Here is a 20776-nt window from a genome sequence, read left to right as displayed (position 1 = left end):
TAGCTAGTTAACACTACACTCGACAGCAGGTAACGTTAGCCTACCGTTAGCTAGTTAACACCACACTCGGCAGCAGGTAACGTTAGCCTACCGTTAGCTAGTTAACACCACACTCGACAGCAGGTAACGCACCACCGTTAGCCCTAGTTAACACCACACTCGACAGCAGGTAACGTTAGCCTACCGTTAGCTAGTTAACACCACACCCGACAGAAGGTAACGTTAGGCTACCGTTAGCTAGTTAACACTACACCCGACAGCAGGTAACGTTAGCCTACCGTTAGCTAGTTAACACCACACTCGACAGCAGGTAACGTTAGCCTACCGTTAGGTAGTTAACACTACACTCGACAGCAGGTAACGTTAGCCTACCGTTAGCTAGTTAACACCACACTCGACAGCAGGTAACGCTATTCCTACCGCTAGCTAGTTAACACCACACTCGACAGCAGGTAACGTTAGCCTACCGTTAGCTAGTTAACACTACACTTGACAGCAGGTAACGTTAGCCTACCGTTAGGTAGTTAACACTACACCGCTTACAGCAGGTAACGTTAGCCTACCGTTAGCTAGTTAACACTACACTCGACAGCAGGTAACGTTAGCCTACCGTTAGCTAGTTAACACCACACTCGGCAGCAGGTAACGTTAGCCTACCGTTAGCTAGTTAACACCACACTCGACAGCAGGTAACGTTAGCCTACCGCTTAAGCTAGTTAACACCATACCGACAGCAGGTAACGTTAGCCTACCGTTAGCTAGTTAACACTACACCTGACAGCAGGTAACGTTAGCCTACCGTAGCTAGTTAACACCACACACCGACAGCAGGTAACGTTAGCCTACCGTTAGGTAGTTAACACTACACTCGACAGCAGGTAACGTTAGCCTACCGTTAGCTAGTTAACACCACACCGACAGCAGGTAACGCTAGCCTACCGTTAGCTAGTTAACACCACACTCGACAGCAGGTAACCTTACCTACCGTTAGCTAGTTAACACCACACCTACAGCAGGTAACGTTAGCCTACCGTTAGCTAGTTAACACCACACTCGACAGCAGGTAACGTAGCCTACCGTTAGCTAGTTAACACCACACTCGCAGCAGGTAACGTTAGCCTACCGTTAGCTAGTAACACCCACGAACTACCATACAAACCACCTAAGGTAACTACTACCGTTAGCTAGTTAATACAACGCGGTAACGCTGCCTACCGGTTAGCTGTTAACACATGACACAGTCTACCGCTAAAACATCGGCTACCGTAGTAGTTAATCACTACCACACCGCTGCAGGTAACGCTAGTTACCGTTGAGGCAGTCTAACCCCACTGGGTAACGCTAGCCTATCGTTACTAGTTAACACCACACCACAGCAGGTAACGCTAGCTTCCACGCTAGCAAGTTAACACCACACCTCGAGGTGGCAAACGCTCACCGTTAGTGTTAACACCCAGCTCAGAGGAACGGCGTTTCGCCGTAGTAACACTACCGGAAGACTTTGCGAAGCAGGTAACGGCATCTTCACTGTTTTAGCACTGCCTACGAGGTTTACGGAACATCCACCTAGGCTAGTAACCTTTAGCCACCCCGATAACGAAGACCCACTGCAGCAGGTGCAACGTCCTCTACCGTTCAGTGAAGCACAACCTTCACTCGTACAGTAACGCGAACTCATCGCGACCCTACGTTAAGTCACCACACCGGCAGCAGCAGGTAACGTGCAATCATCCAGAAATAGCGTCAACAATCCCTGATGAGCAACGCCGCCAAGCAATCTGTCCTGGCGCTTTAGGTTAACAATTAATTAATCCGACAGAACGAAGGCCCATCTGTTGGTATTGCAATATCTGGAGCGAAGACCACGACCGGTAACGTGAACGGCTCCAGACAGCTAACGACCAGAACCGAGGTATCCTTTTGCGGAATTCAATCCGTCCATCCGCCAGTAACGCTGGCCTGCATATTAACGACTCACATCCTGCCAGCAGGTAACGTGAATTCACCGGTGAAGCCACGACCGTTCCGAAGCAGCAGTGGAACGCTAGCCCCACTGGTTAGCTGGCTTCAACGACTACACCCGGATGGTGGCAAACGCTTTTAGCCCACCGGTGAAGCGAATCAATCTAAGACCCGGATTGAAAGCGGTGGTGAACGGACCGGCTGGTTTATCAACTGATCGAAGTGCTGGAGTGCGAAAACGCCAGCCCAGTTTAAATCGACCGCCGACCGGATGGTAACGCATCACCGTTACATAATCACCAGCGCCACATCCTGGCCAGCAGCGGCAACCGGTGTGAAGCCCGGTCCCGCGACAACGGCTGACCCAGCGTAACGTGGAAGGCCACATCAGCCGTTATTGGCCACCCGCCAGCAGGTGCAGCGCCGAATTCCCACCGTGTGACAGTTCAACACCAGGCATGTTCCGGCGTAACGCGTGAAATTTCACTGGCTGAACACCCACACCGCTGGAAGGCGGTAACGCGCACCGTGAATAGCATCACCCGACCCGCATTGGCGGTAACGGTGAAGCTTCCACACCTGGCAGCCAACACCACCGGCACCTTTGAAATTTCCACCGCGAATCTGGCCACCCCACGTGACCCAGCAAAACGTGAGCCCGTCCAAAGAAGGCGTTGCCGGTCAACCGGCAGGGCAACTTTAGTCACCGCTGGCGAAGCCAACACCTGACTCGCAAACGTGCGGCCTTACCCCGGCGAAGCAGGCGCTGCACCACCGGCAGCAGGTAACGCCGGAAGCCCACCGGTTAGCGAAGCGACATCAGCGACTCGCCAGCGGCAACGAATGGCCTGGCTGGCCACACCTGGCGACTCCCACGCGTAATCAGCAATTACCAGCAGAAGCCAACCATCCCGCTGCGCACCGCCAGTCTTGGCCCGCGGCTGGGGTCGCTGTCGACCATGACCAGCAAAGTGGTGGCAATCTGGTCACCATACAAAGCAACACCCGCACTCCACAGCAGGGTAACGCGAAATCGCACCGCTAGCCAGCAGCCGAGTAAACACTGGCGCCATAACGCCGACAGCCGCCGCTTAAACGGTAAAGTCGGTACCACTGTAGAGGACTCCTGATGAATCGTCCCCGCCACAACGGTGCTTCGCCATCGTGGAAAACACACGGCAACGCCACGAAACCGGGTAACCTCCTGCGGTGCATCTCAAAGTTATTCTTAAATTATCCAGGAAGTTGTTTTATCGCTCACACTTCATTAGTGAAATAAGTTATTAGGGTCTACCTGCACCTGCCTGCACGGGCGTAATCGCCCGCCCTCGGCCTCCTCCCAGCCCTCCTGGCAGGAAGCTCTCCCGGGTCTCCCTGCCCGGCCTCCCCGGGCTCCTCCTGGCTGTGCCCTCCCAGGCAACCCCAGCAGGACCCCTCACTGGCCAGGGCCTCCAATCGGGGCACCGCGGTCGGAGGGAAGCTGCCTTGAAACAGCCCAGCTCCCGGTCCGACAGATACGCCCAGCCCGCACGAATCATCCCAACAACGTGTGTGGTGGGCAAGGTGGAGGAGTGAAACGGAGTGGAGTGGAGTGGAACGAGTGAGTGGAGTGAACGTGGCCAGGAGGAACCCAGTGTGGCGGAGTGGAACGTGGCCCCAGTGTGGCAGGAGTTTGTGTGGAGTGGAGTGATGTGTGTGTGTGTGTGTTGTGTGTGTGTGTGTGTGTGTGTGTGTGTGTGTGTGATGTGTGTGTGTGTATCTGTGTAAGTATGTGAGGCTGTGTGTGTGAGTTTGTGTGTGTGTGTGTGTGGGGTGTGTGTGTGTGTTAGTTTGTGGGGTAGTGTGTTTGTGTGTGTGTGTGTGTGTGTGTGTGTGTGTGTGTGTGTGTGGTAAAGTGTGTGTGTGTGTGTGTGTGTGTGTTGGTAAAAAGCTTTCACACTCCGCCTCAAGCGTAGTTCGCTTGAATCAATCCAGAGTTCTTTCCCGCTAGTCTGCCCGGCTGCGTGCGCCAGGTGAGAACGCGGCGTTTGTGTCCGTGCACTGTAATAGCCACCAAAAAAAGAGACATACAGCGCATCGGGAAAACCTGCTTTTGAAGAGCTGGGTCTCGTGTATAGTATAAGTAGTCAGGTGTGTCCCTCCTAGTCTGGAGCTGATACGCTGTAGTAGGTGTCCTCCAGTCTGATCTAGTGTCTCCTGTAGTCAGGTGTGTCCTCCAGTCTCTGCTGATGTCTCCTGTAGTCGAGGTGTGTCCAGCAGTCTGAGCTGGTGTCGTTCCCTGTAGTCGGGTGTGTCCCTCCAGTCTGAGCTGATGTCTCCTGTAGTCAGGTGTGTCCTCCAGTCTGAGCTAGTGTCTCCTGTAGTCAGGTGTGTGCCTCCAGTCTGAGCTAGTGTCTCCTGTAGTCAGGTGTGTCCTCCAGTCTGAGCTAGTGTCTCCTGTAGTCAGGTGTGTCCAGCAGTCTGAGCTAGTGTCTCCTGTATGTCAGGTGTGTCCTCCAGTCTGAGCTGGATGTCTCCTGTAAGTCAGGGTGTGTCCTCCAGTCTGAGCTAAGTGTGCTCCTGTAGTCAGGTGTGTCCTCCAGTCTGATCTGCAGTGTCTCCTGTAGTCAGGTGTGTCCTCCAGTCTGAGCTGGTGTCTCCTGTAGTCAGGTGTGTCCTCCAGTCTGAGCTAGTGTCTCCTGTAGTCAGGTGTGTCCTCCAGTCTGGAGCTAGTGTCTCCTGTGTCAGGTGTGTCCTCCAGTCTGAGCTGATGTCTCCTGTAGTCAGGTGTGTCCCTCCAGTCTGAGCTAGTGTCTCCTGTGAGGCCAGGTGTGCCCTCCAGTCTGAGCTAGTGTCTCCTGTAGTCAGGTGTGTGTCCTCCAGTCTGAGCTGAGTTCTCCTGTAGTCAGGTGTGTTCAGTAGTCTGTGCTAGTGTCTCCTGTAGTCAGGTGTGTCCTCCAGTCTGATCTAGTGTCTCCTGTATGTCAGGTGTGTCCTCCAGTCTGAGCTAGTGTCTCCTGTAGTCAGGTGTGTCCTCCAGTCTGATCTAGTGTTCTCCTGTAGTCAGGTGTGTCCTCCAGTCTGGAGCTAGTGTCTCCTGTAGTCAGGTGTGTCCTCCAGTCTGAGCTAGTGTCTCCTGTAGTCAGGTGTGTCCAGCAGTCTGATCTAGTGTCTCCTGTAGTCAGGTGTGTTCGCGTCCGAGCAAGTGTCTCCTGTGTAGTTCCTGTAGGTGTGTCCTCCAGTCTGAGCTAGTGTCTCCTGTAGTCAGGTGTGTCCTCCAGTCTGAGCTAGTGTCTCCTGTAGTCAGGGTGTGTGTCCTCCAGTCTGAGCTTGAGTGTCTCCTGTAGTCAGGTGTGTCCTCCAGTCTGAGCTAAGTGTCTCCTGGGTAGTCAGGTGTGTCCTCCAGTCTGAGCTAGTGTCTCCTGTAGTCAGGTGTGTGTCCTCCAGTCTGAGCTAGTGTCTCCTGTAGTCAGGTGTGTCCTCCAGTCTGAGCTGATGTCTCCTGTAGTCAGGGTGTGTTCAGCAGTCTGAGCTAGTGTCTCCGGGGCCAGCTGTGTCCTCCAGTCTGAGCTTAGTGTCTCCTGTAGTCAGGTGTGTCCTCCAGTTCTGAAGCTTAGTGTCTCCTGTAGTCAGGTGTGTCCTCCAGTCTGGAGCTTGGTTCTAGGTGTCTCCTGTAGTCAGGGGTGTTCAGCAGTCTGAGCTAGTGTCTCCTGTAGTCAGGTGTGTCCTCCAGTCTGAGCTAGTGTCTCCTGTAGTCAGGTGTGTCCTCCAGTCTGAGCTTGGTGTCTCCTGTAAGGAGGTGTGTCCAGCAGTCTGAGCTTAGTGTCTCCTGTAGTCGGTGTGTCCTCCAGTCTGAGCTGATGTCTCCTGTAGTCAGGTGTGTTCAGCAGTCTGAGCTAGTGTCTCCTGTGGTCAGCTGTGTCCTCCAGTCTGAGCTAGTGTCTCCTGTAGTCAGGTGTGTCCTCCAGTCTGAGCTAGTGTCTCCTGTAGTCAGGTGTGTTCAGCAGTCTGGAGCTAGTGTCTCCTGTAGTCAGGTGTGTCCTCCAGTCTGAGCCTGAGTGTCTCCTGTAGTCAGGTGTGTCTCCTCAGTCTGAGCTAGTGTCTCCTGTAGTCAGGTGTGTCCAGCAGTCTGGAGCTAAGTGTCTCCTGTAGTCAGGTGTGTGCTCCCAGTCTGGAGCTAGTGTGTGTCTCCTGTAGTCAGGTGTGTTCAGCAGTCTGAGCTAGTGTCTCCTGTAGTCAGGTGTGTCCTCCAGTCTGAGCTAGTGTCGTCCCCTGGTAGTCAGTGTGTTCAGCAGTCTGAGCTAGTGTCTCCTGTAGTCAGGTGTGTCCTCCAGTCTGGAGCTAGTGTCTCCTGTAGTCAGGTGTGTCCAGCAGTCTGAGCTAGTGTCTCCTGTAGTCAGGTGTGTCCAGCAGTCTGAGCTAGTGTCTCCTGTAGTCAGGTGTGTCCTCCAGTCTGAGCTAGTGTCTCCTGTAGTCAGGTGTGTTCAGCAGTCTGAGCTAGTGTCTCCTGTAGTCAGGTGTGTCCTCCAGTCTGAGCTAGTGTCTCCTGTAGTCAGGTGTGTCCAGCAGTCTGAGCTAGTGTCTCCTGTAGTCAGGTGTGTCCAGCAGTCTGAGCTAGTGTCTCCTGTAGTCAGGTGTGTTCAGCAGCTTGTAGTGTTTCTCTCACAGAACTAGACTGCGGTCAACTTCTCTCGCCAAACAATGTCTGACAATTTCAATGAAATGACCTGGTTTGACCGTGGAGATGCAAGAAATATGCACTAGACCAAGAACACAGGACCTTCTTCCTGTGTTTACATTCTTGCTCCCGCCCCCCAGACCCATCCGACCAATAAGAGGAGGTGACGTTCTCGCGTGATTTGTAATGACGCATTTTGGTACGCTTGAATTTTTCCAGGTGTGAAACCAAACCGAAGACAAATTTCTCCAAGTTTACAAACTCACCAACTGATTCGGACCAAAGCAAACGAACTACAGGTGTGAAAACGCCCTGAGAGTGAGAGTGTGTGTGTGTGTGTGTGTGTGTGTGTGTGTGTGTGTGTGTGTGTGTGTGTGTGTGTGTGTAAAACAATGGTTATCTATTGAGCGGCTGGTTAAGTAAATTAGTTAATTTCGGACACCTGCTGCATGTAAACGGGAACATTAGTGGACTATTCATTTCCATTAGCCATGTAGGAGTCAGAATCATGTGGTTTTTGCTAAAAAGAGCAACGCCCGGAATAATGCGTGCATGTAAACATATCGAGTCTATCCAGTCTAATAATCTGGCGATGGCTCGGTGCAGCTGGGTGTGGTCGCAGCACAACGGACAACTCCTCGCCACAGCCAGCTGGGATGTCGGGTTGTCATAGAGAGTTCAAGAGAAGATACGGAGAGATTGTTTTTTGGAGATCTGTTTTGTTGGAGAGGAAAAGTGAGGACAGAGAGAAAAGGATCCTGGTTCTCTCATAAAGCATACATGAGAGCATACAATACATTTACCCCGCCCAAACTAGGGCTTCGACTTTTGCCCAAAAATCATTATTCGAAGTTCGTTTGTTTATTAATATTGAAATATATTTGAATATTTATTAATAATATTTAGACCATTAAATGCCTTCAATTTAAAAAAAAAAATAAAATTAAAAGTTGGAGCTTTTACCGTAGCCTACCTAACTGGTCTGATGTTCATACTCGTGTGCTGGTGTGAGGCCGAAGTCGTGTGTGTGTGTGTGTGTGTGTGTGTGAATTTGTGTGTGTGTGTGTGCGCGAAGGGGTGTGGTGTGTGTGTGTGTGTGTGTGTGTGTGTGTGTGTGTGTGTGTGTGTGTGTGTGTATAGTGTCGAGTCGGGTGTGTGTGTGTGTGTGTGTGTTGTGTTCGAGTGTGTGTGTGTGTGTGTGTGTGTGTGTGTGTGTGTGTGTGTGTGTGTGCGTCGAGTCGGTGTGTGTGTGTGTGTGTGGGCGGTGTTGCCAACTTAGCGACTTTTTTTCACAAAAACGACTAGCGACAAATCTGGCGACTTTCTGTAAAATAAAAAAGAGTCGCCAGTATTGTCCAGCGAGCACGCGAGGTATTTCTCTCCTGTGGCGCCGAAACAGTCACCTCTCTCTCCTGGTGACTGGAGGAGCAGGGCCCTGGCCCTGGCCCTGGCCCTGGGCTGGCCCTCGCCCTGACCCTGGCCTGGCCCTGGCCCTGGCCTTGCCCTTGGGCTGGGGAAGGCCCTGGCCCTGGCCCTGGCCCTGGCCCTAGCCCTGGGCCTGGCCTGGCCTGGGCCTGGCCCTGGTCTGCCCTGGCCCTGGCCCTGGCCCTGCCCTTGGGCTGGCCCTTACCCTTGCCCTGGCCCTGGCCCTGGTCTGGCCTGGTCTGCTCTGGCCCTGGCCCTTACCCTTGCCCTGGTCTGGCCTGGTCTGGTCTGCCCTGGCCCTGGTCTGCCCTGGTCTGCCCTGGCCCTTGCCCTGGCCCTGGCCCTGGTCTGCCCTGGTCTGCCCTGGCCCTGGTCTGCCCTGGCCCTTGCCCTGCCCTGGCTACAGCTTTATCAATACTATTTAAACAGTTGTATAGGTTTTATTCCCAACTTAGAGATATTTTAAACTATTTGTTCTTATAGTCCAACCTGTTGTTATTTCATGTATATTGTATCCTTTTACTTCATGTATATTCTGTATGTGTGTATTTTTGCTGCTGCAACACTGGAAATTCTCATTTTTTGGGATCAATAAAAATCAATCTATCTATCTATCTATCTATCTATCTATCTATCTATCTATCTATCTATCTATTTTACAAAATTGGCTCATTACTTTAGTTTCTAATAATAAAAAAGCTACTGAGCATGTGCGACTGACAACAGAGATGTTACAGCAGTGAGAGGTCTCACTCTGTAGCTAAAACAGATAGCTCAACACACAGGGTGAAAAGAGGAGCTGCAGCAATGTGCAGTACAACAAAAATATGGTGTTTTTTGAAAATTAAACCATGTAAACCTATTCTGGTACAACCTCTAAAATACAATTATGACCCTGAAAATGAGCAGAATATGAGCACTTCAAGTAAATTTCCAAGCCTGTACTTTGTTACTTTTACTTGAGTAAAGATCAGTACTTCTACCTTTACCAGAGTAATTTTTTAACACAAATATCTGTACTTTTACTTGAGTACGGGAAGTGAGTACTTTTGCCATCTCTGACAGAAAGTCCCGGCGCCACTAAACAGCTGTGAGTGACTCCTGCAGACGTCCAGACTCGCTACCAGTCTGCGTGGTAATGTCCTTCACTTTAGCAGGTCGCATCGTGAGAGCAGAGCCTGCACGAGTTTTCTCCGCACAATCAGCATGCGCGACGACATCTATCCATCCGATTCTGCACCGATAGCAGACACCACGCCATTTTATTATTCTCCGTTCCACTTCAGCTGACCTCTGTCATTAACGGGTCAGTTAATGTTTGACACAAACAGTGGCGTGAGCCTAAAGGGGGTGACTCGGCTCAATACGAACGAACAAAAGAAACTGATTTAAATGTAACCTTTCAAAAAAAAAAATATAGGTTGTTCCTTCTCATTCATGTTTCTTTTTATACTATTTATTGTATACTTAGATTGAAATTCAGAATAATATATGAATTATACAAAGTTAAATAACAATAACATAAACTTCTTATATTTTAGATTCCCAAGTAGCCACCGCTTTGCTTTTTTGATAACTCTGCAAACCCCTTGGTGTTCTCTCAATGAGCTCCATGAGGTAGTCACCTGAAATGGTTTTACCTTCACAGGTGTGCGTTTGCTCAGGGTTAATTAGTGGAAGTTTTTCCCTTATTAATAAAAAGCAAAGGGTGGCTACTTTGAAGAATCTAAAAATAAGAGCATGTTTTCAGTTATTTCACACTTTTTGTTAAGTACATAATTCCATATGTGTTCATTCATAGTTTTGATGCCTTCAGTGAGAATCTACAATGTAAATAGTCATGAAAATAAAAAGGAAACGCATTGAATGAGAAGGTGTGTCCAAACTTTTGGCCTGTACTGTATTATGGGACTTCTTTTGCCACGAAAATGCGGGGATTATGACATCATGCAAGCGCGGAAATCGGCAAATTTATGCGGCGAAAGTGCGGCGCGTTTGAAAAAATGCTAAAAAATTTGAAATTAACAAATGTGAATCACTAAAGTAGGTAGATATATGAAACGAAAGCTAATTTAAAAGTAAACTCTCTCAGTGTTTTGGTAAGCCTGCTCCTGAAGCTATACTACAGATTCAGGTGACTCTGCAGCAGACGTTAACGTTACGGTCGGTACACGATCCGTTCTGCCTGCACGATCTGTTCCACGCTAGCCTATGGCTAGCCTCCACCAGGAAGCTAACGTTAGTTTAGCTAACAGCTAATTCGGCTAACCGCTAGCTGACAGCTAGATTCAGTCTAAAATAACATTAAGTCAAACTCAATGGGCGAAGCAGGCTACGGCTACATTAAGACTTTAGAGTAATAACAATAAAGACGAATATTGAGTGATTTTATTTTAAATGAGCACAAGTAAAGTAGAACTGACGTAAACAGCTGTTATATATGTTAACGTTTATTTTGAGGGTCTTTTAAAGTTAGTACGCGCTGTCTCAGCTAGCGGTTAGCCCAATTAGCCGTTAGCTAAACTAACGTTAGCTTGGCTGTCGACCCGGAAGCGTGGAAACAGATCGTGCGGCGTCGTAAATCCTCGTACGTACAGCGCACGCGCAGAACATTTTGCGCACGCGCAGAACGGATCGTGTACCGACAGTTACAGAAACTACAGGAAATGAGCCAGATGAGGCTGATGGCGGTGGCCATGGTAACGTTACAAAAAACCCACGAGTCTAATGCTGGGAGGGAAGAAATGACTCAAGACTAGGGGTGGGAATCACCAGAGGCCTCACGATACGATATCATCACGATACTTATGTCACGATACGATATTATTGCGATTTTAAACATATTGCAATATTCTGCGATATACTGCAATGTATTTACCTTTTTTCCAACTTCAGATTTTTCCCAATTTCAAATGATGTCCCGAAAGGACAATTTTGTCAACATCTGTTGTATCTGAAAAGATACATTTCTCTGTTTGTTCATCTCACTTCAATTGTACTGCTGCAAAATGTGGATAGTCAAGCAGACAGACTGACCAACACATATATAATAAAAGATCCATACTTGGCGTCTGTGTATCGATACAGTATTGCCACGAAAAATATCGCGATACTATGCTGTATTGAGTTTTTCCCCCCCACCCCTACTCAAAACTACTACAAAAACCTTCCCAGTCGGAGCAGTTCTTACCGACTGTCTGTCTGTCGTGCTGGTTTCCTCGCTGACTGCAGGATGTTCACTTTGATGCCACTCCTCCTCTTCCTCCTCTAACCTCCTCCTCCCTTCCCGCCTCTTCTCCCGGGCGGAAGCGCAAAACACTTGTCTCCTGCGCGTAACGCCGCTCCAGGACTCTCCGTCCGTCCGCCTGCTGCTTTCGCCCAACGCTGCCCACCCCTGCGCGCCGCCGTCTCCGGCCGGCGCCGAGCTGAAATTCCCGAAACTGTCGCTGACGGGAAGTCTCGCCTCCTCCTCGGGCGTTTTTCCGGCATTGCCCGGCCCGGTTTGCTCCCGCTGAACGTCCAGCCGCTCGAAGTCCGCGAAGCCCTGACCGGCGCCGAACGCGCCCGCATCTCCGAAGTCCCCGAAATCTTCGTCGTCGTCGTCGTCCTCCGCCAGCTGGCTGTGGTCGCCGGGCGTGGCGGTCTCGCCGTGGAGGAGCAGCGGAGACGGCGCCGAGCCGGTGGTGCTCGTGTCTCCGAACTCCTCCAGAGCGTCCGTGGACAGCGGCCGGCCCAGCGACGTCTCCGTCTCCGTCTCCGTCTCGTTACCGGAGCCCTTCCCGTCCCACGGCGTCCCGGCGGCGTCCGGCGACGAGAGGTCTTTCTCGCCGTAGCAGCACGCCGCGTCTCCGGAATCGGCCGCGTCCGCCCCGTTCAGCGCTACCGGCCCGTTAGCACACGCTCCCTCCGAGGCTAAGCGCTCCTGCGCGAAGGCTACGTCCCTTTGTCGCCCCGAATCGGCATCGGCGTCCGTGCGCGAGCCGCCCCGAGCCTCGGCGGCCGAGACCGACACGACAGAATCGGCGCCGCCGGACTCGTCGGGTCCAGTTCTGTTTGTGTCCCTGACATCGTCCTCTGAAGTCGTTCCCCGTTCTGTACTACAGTGTCCTTCGGCGTCGGAAAAAGCGGCAAAGTCTGCAAAATCGTCCTCGGGAATGCTGCCCGTGTCCTCTGTGGACGCTCCTTCTTTTATATGCGAGTGGACAGAGTTCTGCGAGGAGGAGGGGCTTCCCTGAACGTCAGAGGTGGCGAACCCGTTCGTTAGCACCTCCGCGGCGTCTCCGCCGTTGCGCTCTTCCACGCCGGGCGTGGCGGCGTCGCTCACGGAGAAACCCAGAGGGCCTGAGGAGGAGAGAGCCCTTTTCGTTTCGGCAGTTCTTTCAGGGGGGCAGCCCAACGCAACGCCGTTAGCCTTGGACGGCTCGCCGCTCGGGGCGCGGGTTGCTCCGTTAGCCGAGCCGCCGCCGCCGTGGCGACGGGCGAGCCCGTTGTTGAGCAGGAGGAGCTCGGGCGGCGAGGTGGCCGTCAGGGCCTGGGTCTGGTTGAAAGTGGTCGGGGTGTCGAACTCCGTGAAGCTGATGCTGTTCGGGACGCCGGAGAAGGTGTCGAAGTCCCCGAACTCGTTGTCGTCTTCCTCCGCGGCGTCCTCCATCGGCGGCGGAGACGACGAGTACATGCGGATCACGTCGGGCTCCATGGCGCTCCGGCACAAATCGACACGGGTCCTCCTGGCTACACCTGAGACGGCGAGAAGAGGACAATCGTCAGGAAAATCTGACACAGGATATACATTAATTAACCAGACATTATTAAAAGGTTAAGGAGCAGCACTTAAGCTGAAGGAATGTAAAAATGAATGTCAAAACTAACTGAAAAGACTTATTTACATGAAGTCTGCTGGGTTTAGCGACGCGAGTCTGGTGGGTTTAGCGGTGTGAGGCTGCTGGGTTTAGCGGTGTGAGTCTGCTGGGTTTAGCGATGCGAGTCTGGTGGGTTTAGCGGTGTGAGTCTGCTGGGTTTAGCGGTGTGAGTCTGCTGGGTTTAGCGATGTGAGTCTGGTGGGTTTAGCGATGCGAGTCAGGTCAGGTGGGTTTAGCGATGTGAGTCTGGTGGGTTTAGCGATGCGAGTCAGGTCAGGTGGGTTTAGCGATGTGAGTCTGGTGGGTTTAGCGATGCGAGTCAGGTCAGGTGGGTTTAGCGGTGCGAGTCTGGTGGGTTTAGCGGTGCGAGTCTGGTGGGTTTAGCGGTGTGAGTCTGGTGGGTTTAGCGGTGCGAGTCTGGTGGGTTTAGCGGTGCGAGTCTGGTGGGTTTAGCGGTGTGAGTCTGGTGGGTTTAGCGGTGTGAGTCTGGTGGGTTTAGCGGTGTGAGTCTGGTGGGTTTAGCGATGAGAGTCTGGTGGGTTTAGCGATGAGAGTCTGGTGGGTTTAGCGATGAGAGTCTGGTGGGTTTAGCGATGAGAGTCTGGTGGGTTTAGCGGTGTGAGTCTGGTGGGTTTAGCGATGCGAGTCTGGTGGGTTTAGCGGTGTGAGTCTGGTGGGTTTAGCGGTGTGAGTCTGGTGGGTTTAGCGATGCGAGTCTGGTGGGTTTAGCGATGCGAGTCTGGTGGGTTTTAACAGTGAATTGTTAAGTATCTTAACCCTTCGGAGATAGACTATGCAAGACCTGTTTACCAGAAACATCTATGAAGTAGCTAGCGCTAAACACACCAGACTCCATTAAAAAAATAGTATAAAGCTATACATATTCTCTCCATCTCTCTCCCTTCCTCCCTCCTTCCCTCCCTCTCTCTCTCTCTCTCCCTCCTTCCCTAACCAAACATTATAAAAAGGTTAAGCTTAAGCTGAAGGAATGTAAAATGTATGTGAGCAATAAAACTAACGTTTCCTACATCTCTTTTTTAATGTAACGATTGTAGTCGGTCCTAGAGGACTTCTTTAGCAAGTTTTGTCTTTAAGCTTTTTGAGTGTTATTTATGTATTATCTGCTCGAGTTTTTTCAGCCTTTTAGACCCAGATATCAAGACAGTAACGGTCCAAAACGATGGGAAAAGGAGACGCAAAACAACCACAAACTAGGGCTGCTCGATTATGGAAAAAAAACATAAATTACGATCATTTTGGTCTATATTGAAATCACGATAATTTGACACGATTACTCGTTAACTTCTGGAAAGATGTTGCAGTTATTGAACTTAAAAAACAGTGGGAAAAGTTAAATAAATCAACAGTAAAAAAAACTGAAATTTGCCTTAATAATTTTCCTATTTTAAACTTTATTTTTTCATTCAGAACACAAGAGAAAATAAGAGTTTACTTTGCAAAACGTAATGAGCTAATTGTTTTTCTCGATTATTCTGTTTTTGTGATCATTGGGAGCCGAAATCATAGTCGCGATTAAATTTTGATTATTGCACAGCCCCTACCACAAACTGACTACAGAGAGACGCCAAAAGGACCACAGAGACCCAAAACAACCCCAACGAAAAGATTATACAGATACACAACACGACTACAAAGATTGTGTGTCCCTACCGGTGTGTGTTTGTCAAGTGTGCATGGGTCTGTGTTGTCTGTGCTCGTTTTTGGGCCTGTACTGGGTTGATTGAGAAGGGGACTCGAGGGGAAGTGACATATCAGCTCCACTAAGCTGTGCTCACTGTGTTTTGTCACTTGTTGTTAAATTTCAAAAGTTCAAATACAAAAAGTTGGAGGGGGGAAGAGACGCAAAAAAACCACGAAGAGACACAAAATGTATGTGTAACTCTACGGCTAAACTCACTCAGCCAACATTTGAATATATTTTTTTTATTATTAATTTTAAGGGGAATTCAAAAAAGGGGGAAAGTTTCAAAGTTGGTGTTTTCACTGTTGATTTGTTTAACAGTTTCACTATTTTTCTTAACTTTTCTGTTGTCTCCTTTGACCCATTTTTTTTTTTTTTAACTTTCGATATCAGAAGTAGGGGTGGGAATCACCAGAGGCCTCACGATACGATATCATCACGATACCTATGTCACGATACGATATTATTGCGATTTTAAACATATTGCAATATTCTGCGATATATTGCAATGTACTACCTTTTTTCCAACTTCAAATTTTTCCCAATTTCAAATTATGTCCCCAAAGGACAATTTTGTCAACATTTGTTTTATCTAAAAAGATACATTTCTCTGTTTGTTCATCTCACTTCAATTTTATTGCTGCAAAATGGTGATAGTCAAGCAGACAGACTGACCAAGACATATATCATAAAAGATCGATACTTGGCATCTGTGTATCGATGTAGTATTGCCACGAAAAATATCGCGATACTATGCTGTATCGATTTTTTCCCCCACCCCTAATCAGAAGTATCACAAAAGATCGTTGGAAAAAAGTGACAAATGTTGGAAAAAGCTACAAAACCACGCTGAAAACAGTGACCCAAAAAAAAACATTGCCAAAAGGTGACAAAAACATGTTAAAAAACTGACAAAAACGCAAAAAATAAAAAAAAGGCCCAAAAATTGACAAAAACGTAGAGAAAAGTGTAGAAAAAGAACAAAATGTTGACATTTCGAACCACAAAAACAACTAGTTTCACGGTCAACTACACGAGAGTTAAGTTCAATTAAATGCAACATCTTCCCAAAAGCCAATCAGTAATCGTGTTAATTAATCGTGAATTCAACACTGACCAAAATAATTGCGATCGTGACTTTTCCCATAATCGAGCAGCCCCTTAAGTAGCCGTCCAAAATGATGCGAAAATTGCTTCTTTTGTGTGAAAAAAAACATCACATTTTCTTGAGGGAGAAACCCCTGAACGCACCCTCAAAATACATGCACCTGAGTCTTCTTTAAACCTAGGGGGGGTAAACACATGTGTTTGAGCCCCATGCTGGCTTCTGAAACACAAGAAGTAAATAAGTGCAGCTCTTACGGTGCCGCAGGACCAATTAGCTTGATGTGTGGTCTGAGCCGAAGCCCAAAGTGAATTACTGCAGCACTAAAAGGAGGACAGATAGGCGTCAAATTGACAGTAATAAAGTGGTAACGAGAAGCCAGACAGCGCCGTAAACAAACAAGCGAGTTAGAGAGGAAATAAACCGAGACGAGGCATCAGTCTGCGTCTCTGAATTAACGTTATCACTTTATTCTGCTCAGGGCCCGGTTAAAGTCATCGATTCTCCCATTAAAAACCATATCTGTTGGAGCGATCTGATATGGATCAACGAAATCCAGAAATCGATATTTCGGCTGTCATGTTGGTGCTGTTCAGTAAAAAGTACTTTAAACTAACAGTTCTTAATGTAAACATTAACCTGGTGCATTATAATTAACACACTCACCAAGCGCCAAACACAGGTGAGAATGTTTTCTGGCTGTTTTTCTGTCAGTTTTTTTGTCTGTTTTCAGGTCTGTTTTCTGTCAGTTGTCTGGTCTTTCTGGCTGTTTTTCTGTCAGTTTTCTGTCTGTTTTTCTGTCTGTTTTCAGGTCTGTTTTTAGGTCTGTTTTCAGGTCTGTTTTCAGGTCTGTTTTCTGTCAGTTGTCTGGTCTTTCTGGCTGTTTTTCTGTCAGTTTTCAGTCTGTTTTCGGTCTGTTTTTCTGTCAGTTTTCGGTCTGTTTTCTGGTCTGTTTTTTTGGTCTTTCTGGCTGTTTTCTGTCAGTTTTTGGTCTGTTTTTCTGTCAGTTTTCGGTCTGTTTTCTGGTCTGTTTTTTGGTCTTTCTGGCTGTTTTCTGTCAGTTTTTGGTCTGTTTTCGGGTCTGTTTTCTGGTCTGTTTTCGGGTCTGTTTTCTGGTCTTTCTGGCTGTTTTTCTGTCAGTTTCTGTCAGTTTTCTGGTCTGTTTTCGGTCTGTTTTTGGTCAGTTTTCCGGTCTGTTTTCCGGTCTGTTTTTTGGTCTGTTTTCGGGTCTTTCTGGCTGTTTTTCTGTCAGTTTCTGTCGTTTTTGGTCAGTTTTTGGTCAGTTTCTGTCAGTTTTGGTCAGTTTCTGTCAGTTTTCTGGTCTGATTTCGGTCTGCTTTCTGGTCAGTTTTTAGTCAGTTTTGCAACGCCAGCCACCACTAATTAATTAGCCAGTATGTGGATTTTTTTGGCAGCCAGCTTTACCAAAAAAGAAAAAAAAAGCATGATTAAAACGGAGGATAAACCAGCTACTGGAACTTGCAACCCCAACCAGAAAGTTACTAATATCAAGCAACAAAAGCAACCAAACAAATATGTGAACTGTAAATTGAATATATTGTTGTTGTTGTTTTTTTGAAAATACAATTACCGTTACAATCACCATATCTTTGTCTGAAACGCTGGAAAAAGCTAGAGCAGATCATAAAGAAAGAACACTCAAGAAGTGGAGAAAAGTCTTCCAGTTCGTTTCATGCTTTTTTTTTTCAACATTTTTGGCGCTTTTTACATTCATACAGCTTAGGTGCTGCAAAACAAAGGCTTGGATACAGCAGCCAAGACTTCCAATGACAATGATTAAGTGAGAAACACAAAGCAAAGTGTTCACCCTCTTTTAACTTTGACTGAAAAGGAGGGAACGGTTTGCTTTCTCAAACACCAGCCGGAGCGGTGGGCGGCGTCTGGAAGGTGTGTTTGCTTTCCTTGGTCTTATCGCACACTAAACACCTGCGACCAGGTGAGTTCACACCGAGGAGGCAGCGCTGACTGGCAAGTCCAGAAAGACGAGTTAACGACAAACGAGTAACACGTCAGAAACAGACACACGAATGTTTCACCTGCTCCTACTCTCCCTCTGTGTCTGTGTGAATGTGTGTGTGTGTGTGTGTGTGTGTGAGAATGTGTATGTGTGTGTGTGTGTGTCTGTGTGAATGTGTATGTGTGTCTGTGTGAGAATGTGTGTGTCTGTGAGAGTGTGTGTGTGTGAGAATGTGTATGTGTGTGTGTCTGTGTGAATGTGTATGTGTGTCTGTGTGAGAATGTGTGTGTCTGTGAGAGTGTGTCTGTGTGTATGTGAGACAGTGTGTGTGAGAGTGTGTCTGCGTGTATGAGAGACAGTGTGTGTGTGTGTGTGCATGAGAATGCATCTGTCTGTGTGTGTGTGTGTGTGTGTGTGTGTGAGAGAGAGAGTGTCTGTGAGACAGTGTGTGTGTGTGAGAATGCATCTGTCTGTGTGTGTGTGTGTGTGTGTGTGTGTGTGTGTGTGTGTGTGTGTGTGTGTGTGAGTGTGTGTGTGTATGTGAGACAGTGTGTGTGTGTGTGTGTGTGAGAATGCATCTGTATGTGTGTGTGTGTGTGTGAGAGAGAGTGTGTCTGTGAGACAGTGTGTGTGTGTGAGAATGCATCTGTCTGTGTGTGTGTGTGTGTGTGTGTGTGTGAGAGAGAGTGTGTCTGTGTGTATGTGAGACAGTGTGTGTGTGTGAGAATGCATCTGTCTGTGTGTGTGTGTGTGTGTGTGTGTGTGTGTGTGTGTGTGTGTGAGAATGCATCTGTATGTGTGTGTGTGTGAGAGAGTGTGTGTTTGTGAGAATGCATCTGTCTGTGTGTGTGTGTGTGTGTGTGTGTGTGTGTGTGTGTGTGTGAGAATGCATCTGTATGTGTGTGTATGTGAGACAGTGTGTGTGTGAGAATGCATCTGTATGTGTGTGTGTGAGAGAGAGTGTCTGTGAGACAGTGTGTGTGTTTGTGAGACTGCATGTGTGTCTGTCTGTCTGTGAGAGAGAGAGAGAGAGAGAGAGAGAGAGAGAGAGAGTGTGTCTGTTTGCATGTGAGACAGTGTGTGTGTGTGTTTGTGAACTGCATGTGTGTCTGTCTGTCTGTGAGAGAGAGAGAGAGAGAGAGAGAGAGAGAGAGAGAGTGTGTCTGTTTGCATGTGAGACAGTGTGTGTGTGTGTGTGTGTGTGTGTGTGTGTGTGTGTGTGTGTGTGTGTGTGTGTGTGTGTGTGTGTGTGTGTGTGTTCCCATGGAAACTAAACTGTTATCTGTGCCTCTATCTCGATTCCCGATAAAAGCGTATAATTTGTCTGTCTGCTGAACTCACTGAACCTCCTGTTGTCACTTTTACCTTTAATACACTTCTACCTACATTCAGTTTATGCCTTTGCAATTACTGTCCAATATATAAATACAACGTGGAGCAGTTTTGGAGCAGCGCTGTAGCATGAAGTTAGTCTATTAGCAAACACAAATGTGTGATCTATTAAGACGAGCCGTCACCCTTATGACAAGGTTCACAGCACTTTATCGCACAAGGTACACACTCAACCTCTGAAGGGTTAGGCTATATCTCGAGTTAGACAACTTGTTTTTCTTTACTTTAAATCAGTAAGCATTACGTACACTACAAGTATTAAACAGTAATACTTCATAGTAACATTTCTTTCTTGAAAACACGAACCTCAGGGTTTTAAATTTTGGCAAATATCACACAACTTTTCAACAACAAAAAAATATGAAATTAATGAGAAAATATTGCTTCTATTATATAGTGTTGTACCTGACAAAAGTAATGAACGTATTTCCCACGAGATAGTGAAGTTTCACACATGCCCCTCTCACTTGTCTGACGTTTTTAGTGAAGCTAGCAGGCTAACGAAGATATATATATATATATATATATATATATATATGTGAGCAGTTAGCTTAGCGTGCTAACAGGCTGGCTAGTCGTTAGCTATCGTTAGCTCAGCAGAAGCCTGACACTGACAGCCGAGTAGAACTGAACACGACTACACACCAGGATTAATCTGACACGATGCTAACAGCCACCTTTCATCGGAAGGCATCTAATTTAAAAAGTACAAGGCCGAGACACTTCGCTGAGATGGGGTGTAACAGTCGCTAACTTAGCTTAGCTTGGTTAGCCTGTGTAGAAAAGAAAAAAAAAACCAAAAAAGCAACGCAAATTTAAGAGCTATGTTGCCAGTTAACGTCTCATTTGTTTGTCGCTGCTTTGCTTCGTTTACACTGTTTATTAAAGTCATATCATGTATGTAAAAGCTAGCAAAGCGACACTATAGCGTGTAGGTAAGTGAGAAGTCCAGTATCTCGGCTAACTACGCAGCTAGCTGACACCAACGTCAACAACAAGCATATTTTAGCTTTAGCTTTAGCTTTAGCTTAAGCTTTAGCTTTAGCCGGTCCTCATCATCCGGCGGTTTGGTTTGACAGCAGGTGCTTTAGTAACGGAAATAAACGGGCGAGCTAACCGTGAGATGTGGTCCGTTGATGTCCATGACTCAGTTAAAGACAGAGCCGTCCATATGTTGTCGGATTGAGGCAGCAGAAGGGAGCAGGACGGCTGAAACTGAAGCAGAAACTGAAGGTTGAGTCAGCCGGCTGCTACCGCTACCTAACCCTGCCTGAATATCACCCAGCATGCACCGCGGTGGCAGGTCGGCTTTCCGTTAGTTCCGTTTCTGGCTCTCCCAAAACTTCCCATGCCTAACAGGTACATCAGTTCAGACTGCACACATTAGAGCAAGGGCGTAACTTTGGGTTCAACCAGGGCCGGCCCTAGACCTAGACTTTTGGGGGGCCCTAAGCAGGATCTGGTTTGGGGGGGGGACTCTCCAAATTGTTGCCGCTGCACTCGGCACTAAACCAACTTGTGTATTGTGAATATTAGTATAAGCACTCATAAGGTACAAATACGCATGTAAAGACTAATGTGAGACCTATTAGCAGCAACGCTATCTTTATATAGACCGGCTCTGTTATGATCTCTATTGTGGGACATTTCAAGCGCTCTTTGGGGGCCCCTCTGGTAGCCCCTCTGGTAGCCACGG

The 20776-nt window shown here is 48.1% G+C and overlaps 1 protein-coding gene across 1 annotated transcript in view; it reads right to left on the bottom strand.

The window, feature by feature from the left end:
- Positions 1 to 20438, bottom strand: part of aftpha (aftiphilin a) — a 29818-nt gene extending 9380 nt beyond the window's left edge. Inside the window, exons 1-4 of the mRNA XM_039810208.1 lie at positions 20198 to 20438; positions 11184 to 12781; positions 8250 to 8444; positions 2870 to 2944 (exon numbers count right to left, since the gene is read on the bottom strand). Coding sequence (XP_039666142.1) covers positions 2870 to 2944; positions 8250 to 8444; positions 11184 to 12740 — 1827 coding nt within the window. The 5' untranslated portion in view covers positions 12741 to 12781; positions 20198 to 20438. The remainder of the gene's footprint in view (positions 1 to 2869; positions 2945 to 8249; positions 8445 to 11183; positions 12782 to 20197) is intronic.
- Positions 20439 to 20776: the final 338 nt, after the last annotated feature.

Source organism: Perca fluviatilis, chromosome 1 (genome assembly GCF_010015445.1).
Source record: "Perca fluviatilis chromosome 1, GENO_Pfluv_1.0, whole genome shotgun sequence".
NCBI classification, from domain to species: Eukaryota; Metazoa; Chordata; class Actinopteri; order Perciformes; family Percidae; genus Perca; species Perca fluviatilis.
Note: the sequence above shows the minus strand (reverse complement) of the source record. Positions and strands in the feature narration are given on the sequence as shown.